This window comes from Salvelinus namaycush, chromosome 14 (assembly GCF_016432855.1).
Source record: "Salvelinus namaycush isolate Seneca chromosome 14, SaNama_1.0, whole genome shotgun sequence".
Classification (NCBI taxonomy): domain Eukaryota; kingdom Metazoa; phylum Chordata; class Actinopteri; order Salmoniformes; family Salmonidae; genus Salvelinus; species Salvelinus namaycush.
The window spans coordinates 36,229,621-36,248,631 of record NC_052320.1 but is presented as its reverse complement, the minus strand read 5'-3'; the positions used below and the strand labels follow the sequence as shown (position 1 = coordinate 36,248,631).

The following is a 19,011-nucleotide window of genomic DNA, read 5'->3' as shown; positions in this document are numbered from 1 at the left end:
TTGAGAACATTCCAAGATTTAAAAGATACATAAACATTACCAGGCAACTCTTTATTTTTTTTTATAGCAATGGTATTGGCCATATCTCACAAACCCCTGAGGTGCCTTATTGCTATTATAAAGTGGTTACCAATGTAATTAGAGCAGTAACAATACATCTTTTTGTCATACATGTGGTATACAGTCTGATATAACACGGCTGTCAGCCAATCAGCATTCAGGACTCAAAAGAATAATCTCAGCTAAAGCCCAACACATACAAATAAACAATCCATGAAGCCCAATGCATACATACACACAAATACATTGAGTGTACAAAACATTAGGAACACCTGCTCTTTCCATGACATAGACTGCCCAGGTGAAAGCTATGATCTGTTATTGATGTCACTTGTTACATCCACTTCAATCAGTGTAGTTGAAGGGGAGGAGACAGTTTAAAGGATTTTTAAAACATGAGACATGGATTGTGTATGTGTGCCATTCAGAGGGTGAATGGCCAAGACAAAAGATTTAAGTGCCTTTGAATGGGGGTATGGTAGTAGGTGCCAGGCGCACAGTTTTGCATTTGAGTGTGTCAAGAAGTGCAACGCTGCTGAGTTTTTCACGCTCGACAGTTTCCTGTGTATCAAAAATGGTCCAGCACCCAAAGGACATCCAGCCAACTTGACACAACTGTGGGAAGCATTGGAGTCAACATGGGCCAGCATCCCTGTGGAACGCTGTTGATGCCTTGTTGAGTCCACGCCCCGACGAATTGAGGCTGTTCTGAGGGCAGAAGTAGGTGCAACTCATCATTAGGAAGGTGTTCCTCATGTTTTGTACACTGTGTATGTACTTATATTTAGGGTGGATACATATATACTGAACCAAAATATAAAACGCAACATGCAACAATTTCAAAGATTTTACTGAGTTAGTCATAAGGAAATCAGTCAATTGAAATACATGAATTAGGCCCTAATCTATGGGTTTCACATGACTGGGAATACAGATATGCATCGGTTGGTCACAGATAACCTTTTTTTTTTTTAAGAAATAGGGCAGTGGATCAGAAAACCAGTCAGTATCTGGTGTGACCACCATTTCTTTCATTCAGCATGACATCTCAGTCACATAGAGTTGATCAGGCTGTTGATTGTGGCCTGTGGAATGTTGGCCCACTTCAATGGCTGTGCGAAGTTGATGGATATTGGCGGGAACTGGAACATGCTGTCGTACACGTTGAGCCAGAGCATCCCAAACGAACTCAGTGGGTGACATGTCTGATGAGTATGCAGGCCCTGGAACACAGCTCGGACACCCATGCCAGCCCCAGGAAGAGTAGCTGATGCCTTGGCAGCAGCTAATGGGGATCCATAATACATTCAAATAGATTACGCATTCTCAGTATGATCCTAGTATGTTAGTCCATGTAGTCATGGATCTATGTAGTATTGTGTGCTTCCCATAGTCTGTTCTGGACTTGGGGATTATGGAGACACCTCTGGTGGCATGCCAAAATTAAGGCAGTTATACAATTTATTCATAAGATTTCACAACACACTAAGTGTGTGCCCTCGGGCCCATACTCCACTACCACATATCTACAACACAAAATACATGAACGTGTGTGTATAGTGCGTATGTTATCATGTGTGTTTGCATGTGTCTGTGCCTATGTTTGTATTGCTTCACAGTCCCTGCTGTTCCATAAGGTGTATTTTTAAAGTACAGTGCCTTCGGAAAGTATTCAAACACCTTGACTTTTTCCACATTGTTAAGTTACAGCCTTATTCTAAAATGGAAAAAAATAAAATCCTCAGCAATCTACACACAATAACCCATAATGACAAAGCAAAAACAGGTTTAGTAATGTTTGCTCATTTATAAATAAAAAAGTATTCAGACCCTTTGCTATGAGACTCGAAATTGAGCTCAGGTGCATCCTGTTTCCATTGATCATCCTTGATATTTCTACAACTTGATTTTAGTCCACCTGTGGTAAATTCAATTTATTGGACATGATTTGGAAAGGCACACACCTGTCTATATCAGCGCAAACACTAAGCCATGAGGTCGAAGGAATTGTCCGTAGAGCTCAGAGTCAGGATTTTTTTTAATGTATTTTTATTTATTTCACATTTATTGGGGCGGCAGCGTAGCCTAGTGGTTAGAGTGTGCCGAAAGGTTGCCAGATCGAATCCCCGAGCCAACAAGGTACAAATCTGTCGTTCTGCCACTGAACAAGGCAGTTAACCCACTGTTCCTAGGCCGTAATTGAAAATAAGAATTTGTTCCTAACTGACTTGCCTAGTTAAATAAAGGTAAAATTAAATTTAACCAGGTAGGCTAGTTTAGAACAAGTTCTCATTTACAATTGCGACCTGGCCAAGATAAAGCAAAGCAGTGCGACACAAACAACAACAGAGTTACACATGGAATAAACAAATGTACAATCAATAACGCAATAGAAAAAAATCTATATACAGTCTATATACAGTGTGTGCAAATGGCGTGAGGTGGTAAGGCAATAAATAGGCCATAGTAGCAAAGTAATTACAATTTAGCAGATTAATACTGAAGTGATAGATGAGCAGATGATGATGTGCAAGTAGTGATACTGGTGTGCAAAAGAGCAGAAAAGTGTTGAGGCACAGATCTGGGGAAGTGTACCAAAAAGGTCCCCAAGAACACAGTGGCCTCCATCGTTCTTAAATGGAAGAAGTTTGGAACCACCAAGACTCTTCCTAGAGCTGGCTGCCTGGCCAAACTGAGCAAATGGGGGAGAAGGGCCTTGGTCAGGGAGCAGACCAAGAACCCGATGGTCACTCTGACAGAGCTCCAGAGTTCCTCTGTGGAGATGGGAGAACCTTCCAGAAGGACAACTCATCTCTGCAGCACTCCACCAATCAGGCCTTTATGGTAGAGTGGCCAGACGAAAGCCACTCCTCAGTAAAAAGGAACGACAGCCCGCTTGGAGTTTGCCAAAAGGCACCTAAAGACTCTTAGACCATGAGAAACAAGATTCTCTGGTCTGATGAAACCAAGATTGAACTCTTTGGCCTGAATGCCAAGCATCATGTCTGGAGGAAACCTGGCACCATTCCTACTGTGATTAGTCTTACGGCTTGGGGGTAGAAGCTGTTTAGAAGCCTCTTGGACCTAGACTTGGCACTCCGGTACCGCTTGCCGTGCAGTAGCAGAGAGAACAATCCATGACTAGGGTGGTTGGAGTCTTTGGCAATTTTTAGGGCCTTCCTCCGACACCGCCTGGTATACAGGGTCCTGGATGGCAGGAAGCTTGGCCCCAGTGGTGTACTGGGCCGTACGCACTACCCTCTGTAGAGCCTTGCGGTCGGATGCCAAGCAGTTGCCACACCATACCTCTTCACGACTGTCTTGTAAGGTAAATGTTGAGAGGCTTCACTGCAGGTGATAAGTGTCTATCTCATTACATCGCAGAGGGTGGCTGGTGGAAACAATCAAGGCTATGTTGGCTGTCCCCGTTCTCCAGGTTGTGACACATGCACACCATTAGGATGGCCATTTACATTGCTGTTCTCGAGGAGGGCAATCCCGTTATCTGCACCCCCGCCATTGGTTTCTGTGTAAATGGATGAGAGACAGGATTTACTCTTACAGAACGGACTAATAACACACCACATGAACACAGTCAACTAAGTGACACATTTAAACACTTATTACTTTGGGTAAAATAACTATCATTTGAAACATTCATTGGTATCATCACTGGACTGGTGAAAGCCCATGTAGTGGAGCCCTTCATGTGTTATTAGATCAGTGAATACTGCAAGTAAGGGAGGAGAGAAGGAAGGATGCATTTTAAAGACGCATTCCATTTTTTATTTTAAAAAACAAACTTTTCCTGTTGAAAGAAAATATCCCATGTATAAATACAGTAATGTTCACCAAAATCGTTTTTTTTGGTAACAAGGAGTATGCCATTCAAGGTGTTGGTCTGATGGTGCCCTATGATGTCATCCGGTGATAAATGAGGTGAAAACGAGACTGGAGTGCGACTTAAGTATTGGAACAGGGCTAAAACCAAGAAGTTCAGGTCACAAATCTATGACTTACCTTCCGCGTTTCTCCGCATGAACAGAAAAACTACAACAGCTCCTACAACACTGCCTACAACAGCTCCTAGAAATCCAATTCCAACTTTCCGTTCCAAGGGGTATTCCTCCTGAAACATTTTGTCTGAAAAACAAGTAACGTGAAACCATAAGACATTAGTACCTAAAGTGTGAAAGATTACCTCAAAATAGCCCATAACTGTGAATTACCTGTATGTTGGAATTGAATAAAAAATGTAATAGTTCATCAATTCAATTGAAAACAGCAACAGTAAATAACCCCACACAGAGATTCAGGCCATCATTCCAACACTCAACCATGAGGTTTTTAAATTCCTAGTCAATTCAGTCCTGTATTAAAAACCACCTCACCTGGAACACGAATCTGTGTCTCCCTCATGTGTTTGATCTCCAGCTGTTGAACTCGACAGGTGAACACGTTGGTGACAGTCTTCTGGACAGTGAAATAGCGTGTCACTGTGTACAAGCCCTCTGAGTCCATGGGTCTCTCTGTAGGTTCATCAGCAGGGAGGATGGTTCCCTTACTGTTCAGCAACACCAACTCAGGCTTATAGACTAACCCTTCAGCCTCACACTTCAGGACCACTTCCTTGTCTTTGGTTTCCACAATGGAGACCCATGGCCGAGGGGCTGCACCTACACAGACACAAAGACATAAAAGGTTTATAGGATTTATCATCCTGATATCGATGGACCTTTAAAAGTAAGATGGAACTTGTGATGGATAGTATCATGTCGAAGTATATTTGAATAAGTAATTATGACATCAAATATCACTTTTTGTTTGTACAGAGGTTGATATTTCTAATATAAATCGATTAGGTTTTGGAAACTCACCCCTGACTTCCCCTGATTGGTCTTTCAGGGGCGGTTGGGTGGGTTGGAGGGAGGATGAAGGAGTCCCGTCCTCTATACATTGTAGAGATAGAAGAACAGATTTCAGACCTCTGTACTCAATGTGCTTGATGTCATAATAACACTTTTTGGGGCCAGGCACCTTTCTTGACATCCAATGTATCATATAAAAACATAACACCATTAATCAATAAATGAGAGGAAGGATAAACATGCTGATCATTCAAGTTGGCATTTGATAGACTGACAAAGAAATCTGAACGATGCGTTTGGTAATCAAATGACTCACCGCCGACATAGAGTTCAATGGTGGTTTTCTGGTGGCCTAACGTCGGTATGTAACAGGTGTAATTTCCAGCATCAGACAGTTTCACATTGGTCAGCTTTAGTGAGATGTTGCCGTTCTTCAGTTCTTCACTGAACAGTGACGTCCTTCCACTGTAGGATGGATTCTGGAGCACATTGTCATCACCACGGTCTTGGTACAAATGCACCTCTTTTGGCTCCAGGACTGGTCTCTGCCACTCTACTGACTCTTCAACAGCACTCCTGGTAGGTCTCAAGAAACAAGGCAAGATGACATCCCCGCCAACTATGCCACGAACAGGGTCCGTTGAACCAACAACAAGAACTGTAACAGAAAAAAAGGGAGGTAGGTCTATATAGGAAAACAACTGTTTTATTAGTTATTTCAGGAACATGGATGCATGCATCCAGACAGACAGAAGAGAGCACAGCTAGACAGACAAGCAGACAGTCAGACAGACAGGAGAGAGCATATAGAGAGGTGTCCACCAGAGGAATAATAATATTGGGCGAATTAAAGAGATGGCATAAATTCAAATTCGTAACATATTGTACAATTGAAATTCACAATTGTGCACAATTTTCGGGGACCCTTTTTGGCTCGTGAGTTCTCCTTTCAGAACTACCGTTACTGGCTAAAAGGTATACAAACCATCTGGAACACATCTTTAACTAGTTATCAATTCCATGTTGTGTTTTTTACTTGTGTAATGTGTATAAACATTACATTATTGTTCAAATATTGTCATATTTCAGACAAATTGCTACAGCACAAAGACTGAAGACAGCAGAGAAGAGGGGAGAGAGACAACTAATTAGACCCAACCAAATAATGTGAAATACAATTATTTTTTACACATGGGAAAGAATGAACCAAAAAACTATGCAAACTGGAACGCTATCTGGCCCTACACAGAGAATACAGTGGCAGAATACCCCAAATTAAGAAAAGCTTTGACTATGCATAGACTCGGTGAGCGTAGCCTTGCTATTGAGAGCGGTTGTGCAGACCTGCTATGCGTCCACTGCCCACAAAATGAGGTGGAAACTGGGCTGCACTTTCTATCCTCCTGACCAATGTTTGACCATACCCACTTTGGCTTGCCATTCGCACATTGTTACTGCACATAGCCAATAATATAACATTTGAAGTCTATATTTATTTTACTTTGACAATGTAAACGTACGTTTCCCATGAAATCCCCATTAAAGAGAAAGAGAGCGAGACAGAGAAAGCTGTCAGACAGCCCATGAAGACAGATGACAGACATACACTATAGTGTACATAGAAAGATAGTAGAATTATAGTATAGTCTTACTTGTGTTTGAGGAAGAGCCACTGTATGAACCAGAGTCTCACCACACAAGACAGAGAGAGACATAGACAGACAGAGCACACGAAGACAGCTAGGAAAGAGAGAGAGAGAGAGAGATGTCAGACACTTTATTGGCTGTCTATCTGAACTAAGACAGCCAATAAAGTAAGACTGCCAATAAAGTAAGACAGCCAATAAAGTAAGACAGCCAATAAAGTAAGCACAGGAGTAAAAAAAAGTACATAAAAGTACAAATATTTGATGAAAGAACTGATTGTACACAATATATATTTTTAAATAAACATACCCTAAATACAAGCACCAGTCTGTGACAAGCAGTTAGCCACGGTGCTAGCTCCTAGCCTACCCTAGAGTAAAACAGCCTTGTGGTTAGCTCCAAGCATTAGTTAGCCGCAGTGCTATTGATGGGATTAGATTCATCTGGACAGGGCGCCGCGTGGGCGGAGTTTGCACCGGGTGAAAAGCGATTGCATTGGTTCTGGAAAAGTGACATAGGTTAAACACGTGGCATCAAGGCATTCAGTTACTGTTTGATTGAACGTTAGAATGGACAAAACGAGTGACTTAGCAACTTTGAGTGTGGTATGATCGTCGGTGCCGGGCGGCACCACATCCAATATCTCAGAAATGGCCGTATTCTGTACAGGCTTCCTTCTTTTCACTCTGTCAATTAGGTTAGTATTGTGGAGTAACTACAATGTTGTTGATCCATCCTCAGTTCTCTCCCAACACAGCCATTGAACACTATTGGCCTCATGGTGAAATCCCTGAGTGGTTTCTTTCCTCTCCGGCAACTAAGTTAACTTCTTATGGCTGCAAGGGGCAGTATTGAGTAGCCAGTTAAATAGTGCCCATTTCAAACGGCCTCGTACTCAATTCTTGCTCGTACAATATGCATATTATTATTACTATTGGATAGAAAACACTCTCTAGTTTCTAAAACCGTTTGAATTATTTCTCGGAGTGAAACAGAACTCATTCTGCAGCACTTTTCCTGACCAGGAAGTGGAATGTCAGAAATCTATGCTCTGTTCAACTTCTTGCCTATACATGGGCATAAGACGTAAGAGGCTACGTACACTTCATACACCTTCCCCTGGTTGGTCAAGAGGCGGTGAGAGAATTTTTTTTGTGTTTATCTTGGTCTAAGGTGGAATAAAAGCTCTTTCTTTGACGTGACCGTCCACTTCCTGTTTCTGGAGCGCGCAAAGGGGACATGGATTTGGCATCTTTTTAGCTGTCGTTATGAACGACTAACATCTCCGTCTTAGATTTTATTTGATACATGTGACCATATCATCGTAAAGTATGTTTTTTCAATATAGTTTAATCAGATTATTGAATTTTTTTCGGGAGTTTTGCCGTGTTCCGTTCTCTGACTTTGTTGACGTTGGAGAGATATGTAGCACTTGGCAAGTGCCCATGCTAAATGAAGAGGGAAATTTGCTGTTCCAGATTCAAACAACGACTGTTCTGGACAAAGGACACCGTGTCCAACATTCTGACGGAAGATCACCAAAAGTAAGAAACATTTTATGATGCTATTTCTAATATCTGTCGTGCATGTGAACTGGTCGTCGGCGCCCAAGTGTTTCTGGCTATTGTGGCTACGCTAATATAACGCTACATTTTGTTTTCGCTGTAAAACACTTGATAAATCGGAAATATTGTCTGGAATCACAAGATGCCTGTCTTTCAATTGCTGTACACTATGTATTTTTCAGAAATGTTTTATGATGAGTAATTAGGTATTTGACGTTGGTGTCTGTAAATATTATGGCTGCTTTCGGTGCAATTTCTGATTGTAGCTGAAATGTAAACTATGATTTATACCTGAAATATGCAAATTTTTCAAACATATGCTATACAATAAATATGTTATCAGACTGTCATCTGATGAAGTTTTTTCTTGGTTAGTGGCTATTTATTTCTTTATTTGGTCGAATTTGTGATAGCTACTGATGGAGTAAGAAACTGTTGGAGTAAAAAAAAAGTGGTGTCTTTTGCTAACGTGGTTAGCTAATAGATTTACATATTTTGTCTTCCCTGTAAAACATTTTAAAAATCGGACATGTTGGTTTGATTCACAAGATGTGTACCTTTCATATGCTGTATTGGACTTGTTAATGTGTGAAAGTTAAATATTTAAAAAAAATCTTTTGAATTTCGCGCCCTGCACTTTGAGCTGGCTGTTGTCATAAGTGTACCGACGTCGGGCTGCCGCCATAAGAAGTTAAGAAGGAAGCCTGTATATTTGTAATGACTGTGTGTATTGATACACCACCCAAAGTGTAATTAATAACTTCACCATGCTCAAAGAAATATTAAATGTCTGCTTTAAAAAAAAAATGTATATTTTAAATCTACCAATAAATGCCCTTCTTTGCGAGGCATTGGAAAACTCCCGGGTCTTTGGAATTTAATCTGTGTTTGAAATTCACTGCGACTGAGGGAGCTTACAGATAATTGTGTGTGGGGTACAGGGATGAGGTAATCATAAAAAAAATAATGTTGAACACATTATTATTGCACACAGTCCATGCAACTTGTGACTTGTTAAGTACATTATAAAAAATAAATTGTATTGATAATGTAACCCTACATTAGCTAAAATGAGTTCACAAAACAGTGTTTGCAGGGCTATGTACCACGTGTACCTGTCCTGATTAATGTGACTTCCACTTCTCTGTTGTTGCAACTTGGCATTTTTCCTATTTTGTTGCCCTACAACCTGGAAATATATATTTTTTTGTGGGGTTTATGTAATTTGATTTACACAACATGCCTACCACCTTGAAGATGCAAAATATCTTTATTGTGAAACAAATAAAGACAAAAACAGAACACTTGAGCGTGCATAACTATTCACCCCCCCAAAGTCAAAACTTTGTAGAGCCAGCTACTCCAGCTCCTTCAGGTTGGATGGGTTCCCCTGTTGTACAGCAATCTTTAAGTCATACCATAGATTCTCAATTGGATTGAGGTCTGGGCTTTGACTAGGCCATTTCAAGACATTAAAAATGTTTCCCCTTAAACCACTCGAGTGTATGCTTAGGGTCATTGTCCTGCTGGAAGGTGAACCTCCATCCCAGTCTCAAATCTCTGGAAGAAACAGGTTTCCCTCAAGAATTTCTGTATTTAGCGCCATCCATCATTCCTTCAATTCTGACCAGTTTCCAGTCCCTGCCGATGAAAAACACCCCCACAGCATGATGCTGCTACCACCATGCTTCACTGTGGGGATGGTGTTCTCGGGGTAATGAGGTGTTGGGTTTGTGCCAGACATAGCATTTTCCTTGATGGCCAAAAAGCTACATTTTAGTCTCATCTGACCAGAGCACCTTCTTCCATATGTTTGGGGAGTCTCCCACATGCCTTTTGGCGAACACCAAACATGTTTGCTTATTTTTATATTTTTTTCTGGCCACTTCTGTAAAGCCCAGCTCTGTGGAGTGTACGGCTTAAAGTGGTCCTATGGACAGATACTCCAATCTCCGCTGTGGAGCGTTGCAGCTTCTTCAGGGTTATCTTTGGTCTCTTTGTTGCCTCTGATTAATGCCCTCCTTGCCTGGTCTGTGAGTTTTGTGGGCGGCCCTCTCTTGGCAGGTTTGTTGTGGTGCCCTATTCTTTCCATTTTTAATAACGGATTTAAAAATGGTGCTCTGTGGGATGTTCAAAGTTTCTGATATTTTTTATAACTCAACCCTGATCTGTACTTCTCCACAACTTTGTGCCTGACCTGTTTGGAGAGCTCCTTGGTCTTCATGGTGCAGCTTGCTTGGTGGTGCCCCTTGCTTAATGGTGTTGCAGACTCTGGGGCCTTTGAGAACAGGTGTATGTATGTATGTATGTATGTATGTATGTATGTATGCATGTATGCATGTATGTATGCATGTATGTACAGTGGGGAGAACAAGTATTTGATACACTGCCGATTTTGGCCTATAATACACTGCTCAAAAAATAAAGGGAACACTTAAACAACACAATGTAACTCCAAGTCAATCACACTTCTGTGAAATCAAACTGTCCACTTAGGAAGCAACACTGATTGACAATACATTTCACATGCTGTTGTGCAAATGGAATAGACAAAAGGTGGAAATTATAGGCAATTAGCAAGACACCCCCAATAAAGGAGTGGTTCTACAGGTGGTGACCACAGACCACTTCTCAGTTCCTATGCTTCCTGGCTGATCTTTTGGTCACTTTTGAATGCTGGCGGTGCTTTCACTCTAGTGGTAGCATGAGACGGAGTCTACAACCCACACAAGTGGCTCAGGTAGTGCAGCTCATCCAGGATGGCACATCAATGCGAGCTGTGGCAAGAAGGTTTGCTGTGTCTGTCAGCGTAGTGTCCAGAGCATGGAGGCGCTACCAGGAGACAGGCCAGTATATCAGGAGACGTGGAGGAGGCCGTAGGAGGGCAACAACCCAGCAGCAGGAGCGCTACCTCCGCCTTTGTGCAAGGAGGAGCACTGCCAGAGCCCTGCAAAATGACCTCCAGCAGGCCACAAATGTGCAAGTCAAGTCTGATCAATTTCGAGTTTAGCTGTTACGCTAACCCGGTGTTAACAGCACTACAGTAAATTAGCCAAAACTAGCTTGCTAGATAGCTTATATCCTTGCTATTAGCATGTGTCGGGTGAGTTTCAAGTTGGCAAAGCTATCATAAAAATGCACCTTTATAACAAAGGATTGCATGCCTCCATCACATTTGCAAACTAATGTAAGCCTAATATTCCTAATGTGTTGAGTAGATTGCATAGCGATAATTTTGGCTATTAATAAGTGCGTAGTGGCATAGGATTATAGGCTATATCGTAGTTTTTTTAGTTCTTGTCTTGAATGCAACCATGTAATCTATATCGAAAAGGGGTCCTGGCTAAAAAGGATCCAGCTTTTGTCAAATCAAACGTCAAATTTTTTTTTGTGCATTTTATTTAACCTCAACTCTTTTCCTAATCTTACCCTAACCTGCTGCATAAATTCTCTTAATCCGCTACAAAATGTCAAATACAGTGGTGCCATGTTAGTGGTTCTCTCACCAAATTGGGCTATTTTGAAAATGATGTGGCGGGTTTTTGGGCTACTTCTAAATTGCGCCGCGGCCACCATGGCATTTCTCTTAAAAAATACATGGCTGCAGTCCAAACGCGTTATTTTCACCCCCCCCCCAGCCCTTGCCAATTTACAAATGTTGCTCTCTCATAGGGCTGTTGCGGTGACCGTATTACTGCCACACCGGCGGTCACAAGTCATGAAGGCAGTCAAATTCCACATGACTGTTTAGTCACGGTAACTGGGCTTCTCCAAGCTCTGATACTGCTGATGGTAGTAACCTTCCCAAACGTGCTAACTGCCTGGTACTCAGCACTCTATTGTCCCTCTAATCACTGACATCAATGCAAATGTATTAGAATAACTAATCAAACACTTCATGAGCTCATGTTGCGCAACATCAAATCAAATTTTCAATCAAATCAAATTTTATTTGTCACATACACATGGTTAGCAGATGTTAATGCGAGTGTAGCGAAATGCTTGTGCTTCTAGTTCCGACAATGCAGTAATAACCAACGAGTAATCTAACCTAACAATTCCACAACTACTACCTTATACACACAAGTGTAAAGGGATAAAGAATATGTACATAAAGATATATGAATGAGTGATGGTACAGAACGGCATAGGCAAGATGCAGTAGATGGTATAGAGTACAGTATATACATATGAGATGAGTAATGTAGGGTATGTAAACATTATATTAAGTGGCATTGTTTAAAGTAGCTAGTGATACATTTTTACATACATTTCCATCAATTCCCATTATTAAAGTGGCTGGAGTTGAGTCAGTATGTTGGCAGCGGCCACTAAATGTTAGTGGTGGCTGTTTAACAGTCTGATGGCCTTGAGATAGAAGCTGTTTTTCAGTCTCTCGGTCCCTGCTTTGATGCACCTGTACTGACCTCGCCTTCTGGATGATAGCGGGGTGAACAGGCAGTGGCTCGGGTGGTTGTTGTCCTTGATGATCTTTATGGCCTTCCTGTGACATCGGGTGGTGTAGGTGTCCTGGAGGACAGGTATTTTGCCCCCGGTGATGCGTTGTGCAGACCTCACTACCCTCTGGAGAGCCTTACGGTTGTGGGCGGAGCAGTTGCCGTACCAGACAGTGATACAGCCCGACAGGATGCTCTCGATTGTGCATCTGTAGAAGTTTGTGAGTGCTTTTGGTGACAAGCCGAATTTCTTCAGCCTCCTGAGGTTGAAGAGGCGCTGCTGCGCCTTCTTCACAACACTGTGTGGGTGGACCAATTCAGTTTGTCCGTGATGTGTACACCGAGGAACTTAAAACGTACTACCCTCTCCACTACTGTCCCGTCGATGTGGATTGGGGGGTGCTCCCTCTGCTGTTTCCTGAAGTCCACAATCATCTCCTTTGTTTTGTTGACGTTGAGTGTGAGGTTATTTTCCTGACACCACACTCCGAGGGCCCTCACCTCCTCCCTGTAGGCCGTCTCGTAGTTGTTGGTAATCAAGCCTACCACTGTTGTGTCGTCTGCAAACTTGATGATTGAGTTGGAGGTGTGCATGGCCACGCAGTCGTGGGTGAACAGGGAGTACAGGAGAGGGCTCAGAACGCACCCTTGTGGGGCCCCAGTGTTGAGGATCAGCGGGGTGGAGATGTTGTTACCTACCCTCACCACCTGGGGGCGGCCCGTCAGGAAGTCCAGTACCCAGCTGCACAGAGCGGGGTCGAGACCCAGGGTCTCGAGCTTGATGACGAGTTTGGAGGGTACTATGGTGTTAAATGCTGAGCTGTAGTCGATGAACAGCATTCTCACATAGGTATTCCTCTTATGCCCAGCATAAGAAACAATGCCTTTTTTTTGGCGACTTTTTCAATTTATAGTCGCACACCTCATGCAACTTAGCCCATAGGCCTATATGTTTTTAAAAGGTTTGTATCGCAACTAAAGTGGCCAAATAACTTCTTAAAATGAACCACATTAATCCACTTTACAGGGGTGTAGAGCCTAACTGGCATACATAAACAGCGCGTGAGTTTCAAGTTTGGGTAAAATCATTTTCACCATAAAAATGCAACTTAATAAAGTTGACTTTAGTAATAAAAGCATTACATGCATAATTGCATTTGCGGTCACTTTTGATAAAGGTCTTTTCCGCTAATGGAAAATCTGCGCTTATAGCCTAAGAAATAGTTTATCATCAACATTTTAAGCTAAGCGTTCTGATCTGTTACGTCTGTTAATGTCACTTGTAGCCTGTGAGAAAGACCTGATCATGTGATGGAGCATGCAGCACTCGGGGAGAAGGGCGCAAAAGGCATGGATTTTTAGGGTGCGTTATGGCCACACAAAGGGGATGCCACCGTGAAATTCTAGACATTATCAAGTGCTTGTCAAATTGTGAATGAGTTACTGATGTTGCACGTACAGACTGCGCAAAAAACAAAAGCAGTGCTCATGCCTTAACTAACGGTCAATTACTGTGAGCCCGACAGTTATTTGCTTGACAACCACCGGCTGACGAAATGTTGTGACCGCCACAGCTAGGTCAAAATATCAAGTTTTCACGATATATCCGAGTTTGTTTTTACGCGATATGGAAAATGCCTGTATCGCAAGAATCGAGGTTCTGTTATGTTGTAACATTTTACAAATGCAGCATCTCACAGTCTCTTCTCTGTCAGCCCAATGTCCAATTATGTCCCAATTGTGTGACAACATATGCACAGAGGTTATCCACCAATCACAACCCTAGACAGCCTTTCACAAATTGTAACCACCATGGAGAAGTGTAGCGGCGGTAAGAGTTCCACCAAAATGGAAAGTGAGGGAGCCAGCTCAGCCTCTCGTAAGGATGAAATCCCCAAAAAGGGCATCAATATTTTTTCAGTAATATGGAAGTGGTTCGGCTTTAAGAGGTCTGATGTTCAGCAAACAAATGTCCTGTGCAAAATGTGTCGAAAGACAATTGCTACGAAAAGCAGCAGCACAACCAACCTCTTCCATCACCTGCAACTGAAACACACAGTGGAATGGGAGGAATTAGTGAGACTACGCAATGCCGATTCCAGTCGCCTGATTTACAAAACATCTGCTAAAAGACAAACTACCATAGCCGCATCCTTTTCAAACGTAATTCCTTATGACAAGTGAGGTGGAAGGAGATAACGGATGCAGTGACCTATTACATAGCGAAAGACATGGTCCCAATCTTTGCGTAGTCTCACTAAGTGGGAGAACCTATTCAAGTAAGTATATTCAAGTAAGTGTATATATATATATATATATATATTTACTTGAATAGGTTATATATATATATGCGCTCTGGCACACTGCGCTCTGGCACAGATGAAGTGGGAGAACCTATTCAAGTAAGTATATATATATATATATATACATACTTACTTGAATAGGTTCTCCCACTTCATCTGTTTTCTGGGTCCTTAGAAAAACAAAATAATGGACAATATTCCAGAAGTTTCCAGTGGTAGCAAAACGCAGTAAGCCACGTTGACGATTGGATTACTTCCAACAGACAGACTTTGGTTTTCCAACATGGAACGTTCGAAAGTGGAATGTGCATGTAGGCTATTCTACAGATATATTGATACACGGACTGTAAACCAGCCTTAAGGGCACTCGTGTAAATGCTGACCTAATTTCATTACTTGTTTAAACGTTCTCCGGCTATAATGTCAGACAGTACTGTGGTGTTTGTAAAAAAAAATGTAAGGCTTCAGACCTACCTTTATTATCCGCCTTGGAGACAGCCAAATGGAGTGCCAGGAACAGACAGAGCACCCATCCTTTGCGAGGCCGTCTGACTGCCGCTTGCATCCGATAAATCATTTCCATTTCAGCGTAGGCAGCACAACCAAATGAAGAGTTCATGAAGTGCTAGCAAGCCCAGGCAACCTCTTCCGACTCTGACTCTGGGTGATGACATCAAAGAAGAGTAAAGGTCAACACACCAACATCCATAATAAGAATTCTCCCATGAATAGTAATAATACTATACTGCAGTTAAGTACACTACATATTCAGTAGGAATTATTTGTATAGTGTCCACATTAACAGAACCCCAGTCCTCTTCTTCTCTGCACAGTGCTTTAGCACACCTCACCACAATGTTTTGACTCCTGTGTTATGTCCAGGGCCCGCTCGTTTTACAATTGTTTTAACGATCCATCTTTCCTACAACGGCCAAAGATGTAGCTAGCAAGAACTTGAACAACTGTTATACAGTTAGCATATCTCTTGAGTTCGCAAATTCACTCTGGCTATCTACTCCGATTTAAGTCATTGATGATGTATGCTGTGATAAAACAATTTCCCAAGTTGGGATGAATAAAATAATACTCTACACATAGGAAAAACAAGTTATAGTTAGTCGAGAATGCTATAGATAACATGTAAACAGCCTAACCAGAGTAAAATAGTCAGAGTGAGGTGTTCTCTTATTTGTGTCTGGAAGTAGCCAACTTTCTCCAGTTAGCCTGGGTGCTTGGTTTGGACAAGCATGCATTGGCAGGCAAACTGCAAATGGTCAGGAGGCTACAATTCCCCATCGTTTGTTCATCGGTGCAATTTTGATGGCAAAGTAGCTAAAAAAAAGTTTGAGGTTTTATCTTTGTTAGATTTTAGCTCATCTTGCTCTGGAAAGCATTAGTTGTTGATTTGGTTGTTGTTGTGCATAACTGAGGGAGAGAGAGCCTACCTTGATCAATAGGACTGAGTGGCATCGAAACTTGGTAAGGAGACCGGTGTGGTGCAGGTGAACTCACTACTTCATGCAATGGGGAAAGATGCATTTTCTACAATGCATTCTCCTTTGATTACTTTATGTCCTGAAGCATTGAAGGTCCCCCAAGAACAGAGTGGACTCCATCATTCTTAAATGGACATTGTTTGGAACCACCAAGACTGTTCCTAGAGCTGGCCACCCAGCCAAACGGAGCAATTGGGGGAGAAGGGCCTTGGTCGAGGTGGTCACCAAGGAAGAATCCGATGGTCACTGACAGAGCTCTAGAGTTCCTCTTATGGAGATGGGAGAACCTTCCAGAAGGACAACCATATCCGCAGCACTCCACCAAGCAAGGCTTTATGGTAGAGTGGCCAGATGGAGGCCAATCGTCAGAATAAGGATCAAATCAAAGTTTATTTGTCACGTGCGCCAAATACAACAGGTAGACCGTAGTGAAATGCTTACTTACAGGCTCTAACCAACAGTGCAATTTTTAAGTACCAAATATAAAAGATATTAGGTGAACAATAGATAAGTAAAGAAATAAAAACAGTAAAAAAGACAGTGAAAAATAACAGTAGCGAGGCGGGTCGAGGGAAAGATAAACGGCGCAAAACACAGAAAGATCCTTGATGAAAACCAGCTCCAGAGCAGTACCTCAGACTGGGGTGAATGTTCACCTTCCAACAGGACAACGACACAAAGCACACAGCCAAGACAACGCAGGAGTGGGTTCGGGACAAGTCTCTGAATGTCCTTGCGGGGCCCAGCCAGAGCCAGGACTCGAACGAACATCTCTGGAGAGACCTGAAATAGCTAGGCAGCAACGGTCCCCATCCAACCTGAGAGCTTGACAGGATCTGCAGGGAAGAATGGGAGAAACTCCCCAAATACAGATATGCCGAGCTTGTATGGTCCTACCCAAGAAGACTCAATGTTGTAATCACTGCCAAAAGGTGCTTCAACAAAATACTGAGTAAAGGGTTGGAATACTTATGTAAATGTGAGTATTTCTTTTAAAATACATTTGCAAAAAATGTCTAAAAACCTGTTTTTGATTTGTCATTGATGAGGGAAAAATAACTATTTAATACATTTTCAAACAACTTAAAATGTGGAAAAGTCAAGGGGTCTGAATACTTTCCGAAGGCACTGTATATACTAGGCGGTCAGAGGAAGACCCCAAAAATTGTCAAAGACTCCAGTCACTCAAGTCATTGACTGTTCTCTCTGCTACCGCACGGCAAGCGGTACCGGAGCGCCAAGTCTAGGTCCAAAAGGCTGCTTAACAGATTCTACCCCCAAGCCATAATACTGCTGAGAAATTAATAAAATGGCCACACAGACTATTTGCATTGACACATCAAACTTAGTTTTAGAGGTGAATAACTTGCAGAAAGTAATCAATTACTTTGGTAAACAAACTAAACCATATTCAAACGGGGTTTTATGACCAAATGTTCATATTTGGGTAAGAAAATCCAATAATTTCTTCAGCTACCAAAACACATTATGTGCACTGACCGCCATCTTGCTAGCTAATCCCCGCTAGCTAACATTACGTTCGCAGCTCATTTGAGTTAGCCTGCACACTCCGTTTCTGTAGGAAGCTAGCTAATGATACTTTTAAATCATCATTTTCTGAATAGATTTACTTACTTGAATAGTTTTTCTGGGTCCTTAGAAAAACTAAATTCACGAAGCTTCCGGTGGTAGCAAAACGGTCAGCCAAAATACTGTAATGAAACAGGCAGGGAGCTGGTCTCGAACCCTCGACCTTCTAGCCCGAAGTCCGGCGCGCTATCAACTGTGCCGCAAAAGCATGCTCTAGTGGCAGAGTCGATTTCCGCGCTTATAAACACAGGGTCGTTACACTACTCCCTCCTTTCAAAGAGCGCGTCCTCGCGCTAGCTTGCGACTCTACGTCTTACAGGAACGCGCTCACCGGCCAAGCACACGCACTGTCGTGGATGCGAGGTCCGATCACTTCCGACACCAGTGTAATGAAACAGCAGGGAGCAGGTCTCGAACCCTCGACCTCCTAGCCCGAGGTCCGGCGCGCTATCGACTGTGCCGCAAAAGCATGCTCGTGCGGCAGAGTCGATTTCCGCGCTTATGAACCCAGGGTCGTTACAATACTCACAATACTTTGGTCTTCCAACAGGATGAAACGTTCGAGCGTGGAATGTGCAACGAGGGTATTCTAAAGATGCTTTCACGTCAGAGTCTCCAATAACACCAAAAAAAGTCGCTAGATTTGTCGCTAGTCGCTTTTTTGAAAATGTGTCGCTAGACGGGTCTGATTGAGTAGCTAAATTGTCAACACTGGGCCCGCTGTCACCCTACCCCTCCTATAGATTTTATATGGCGGTTGGCAACCACCTTAAGGTGCATTACCGCCACCAACTGGACTGGAGTGTGGACCAGAGACAGTGAAAGTCTAAATCCTGACCAATAATCTCATCTCCCTAAGGAAATTAAATACAAAAGTAAATACTAAATCCCCTGAAGATTTCCCCAAAAGTTCACTTAATCCTGGCTCTTCAACCCCATTACTCCTCAAATCTAAATCCCTTTCTCTCACATATTTCTGGCACTGAAATAGAACATATTCCACTGTCTCCATCTCCTCCTGACAA

At 42.4% G+C, this 19,011-nt stretch overlaps 1 protein-coding gene across 3 annotated transcripts; it reads right to left on the bottom strand.

Moving 5' to 3' along the window:
- Positions 1-3,287: 3,287 nt before the first annotated feature.
- LOC120059459 (myelin-oligodendrocyte glycoprotein-like) lies at positions 3,288-18,707 on the bottom strand. 3 transcript variants are annotated; one of them, XM_039008517.1, is made up of 7 exons: positions 18,516-18,707; positions 15,375-15,560; positions 5,245-5,586; positions 4,938-5,009; positions 4,452-4,736; positions 4,081-4,203; positions 3,288-3,586 (listed from the first exon to the last, which is right to left on the bottom strand). In XM_039008517.1, exons 2-7 carry the CDS (start codon positions 15,517-15,519, stop codon positions 3,471-3,473), a joined length of 1,083 nt encoding a protein of 360 aa, XP_038864445.1. In that variant the 5' UTR covers positions 15,520-15,560; positions 18,516-18,707; the 3' UTR covers positions 3,288-3,470. The 3 variants fall into 3 exon arrangements, with proteins under 3 accessions (XP_038864445.1, XP_038864444.1, XP_038864446.1); XM_039008516.1 differs by lacking the exon at positions 18,516-18,707 and adding an exon at positions 18,032-18,197; XM_039008518.1 differs by lacking the exons at positions 4,938-5,009; positions 18,516-18,707 and adding an exon at positions 18,032-18,197.
- Between the last annotated feature and the right edge of the window lie 304 nt (positions 18,708-19,011).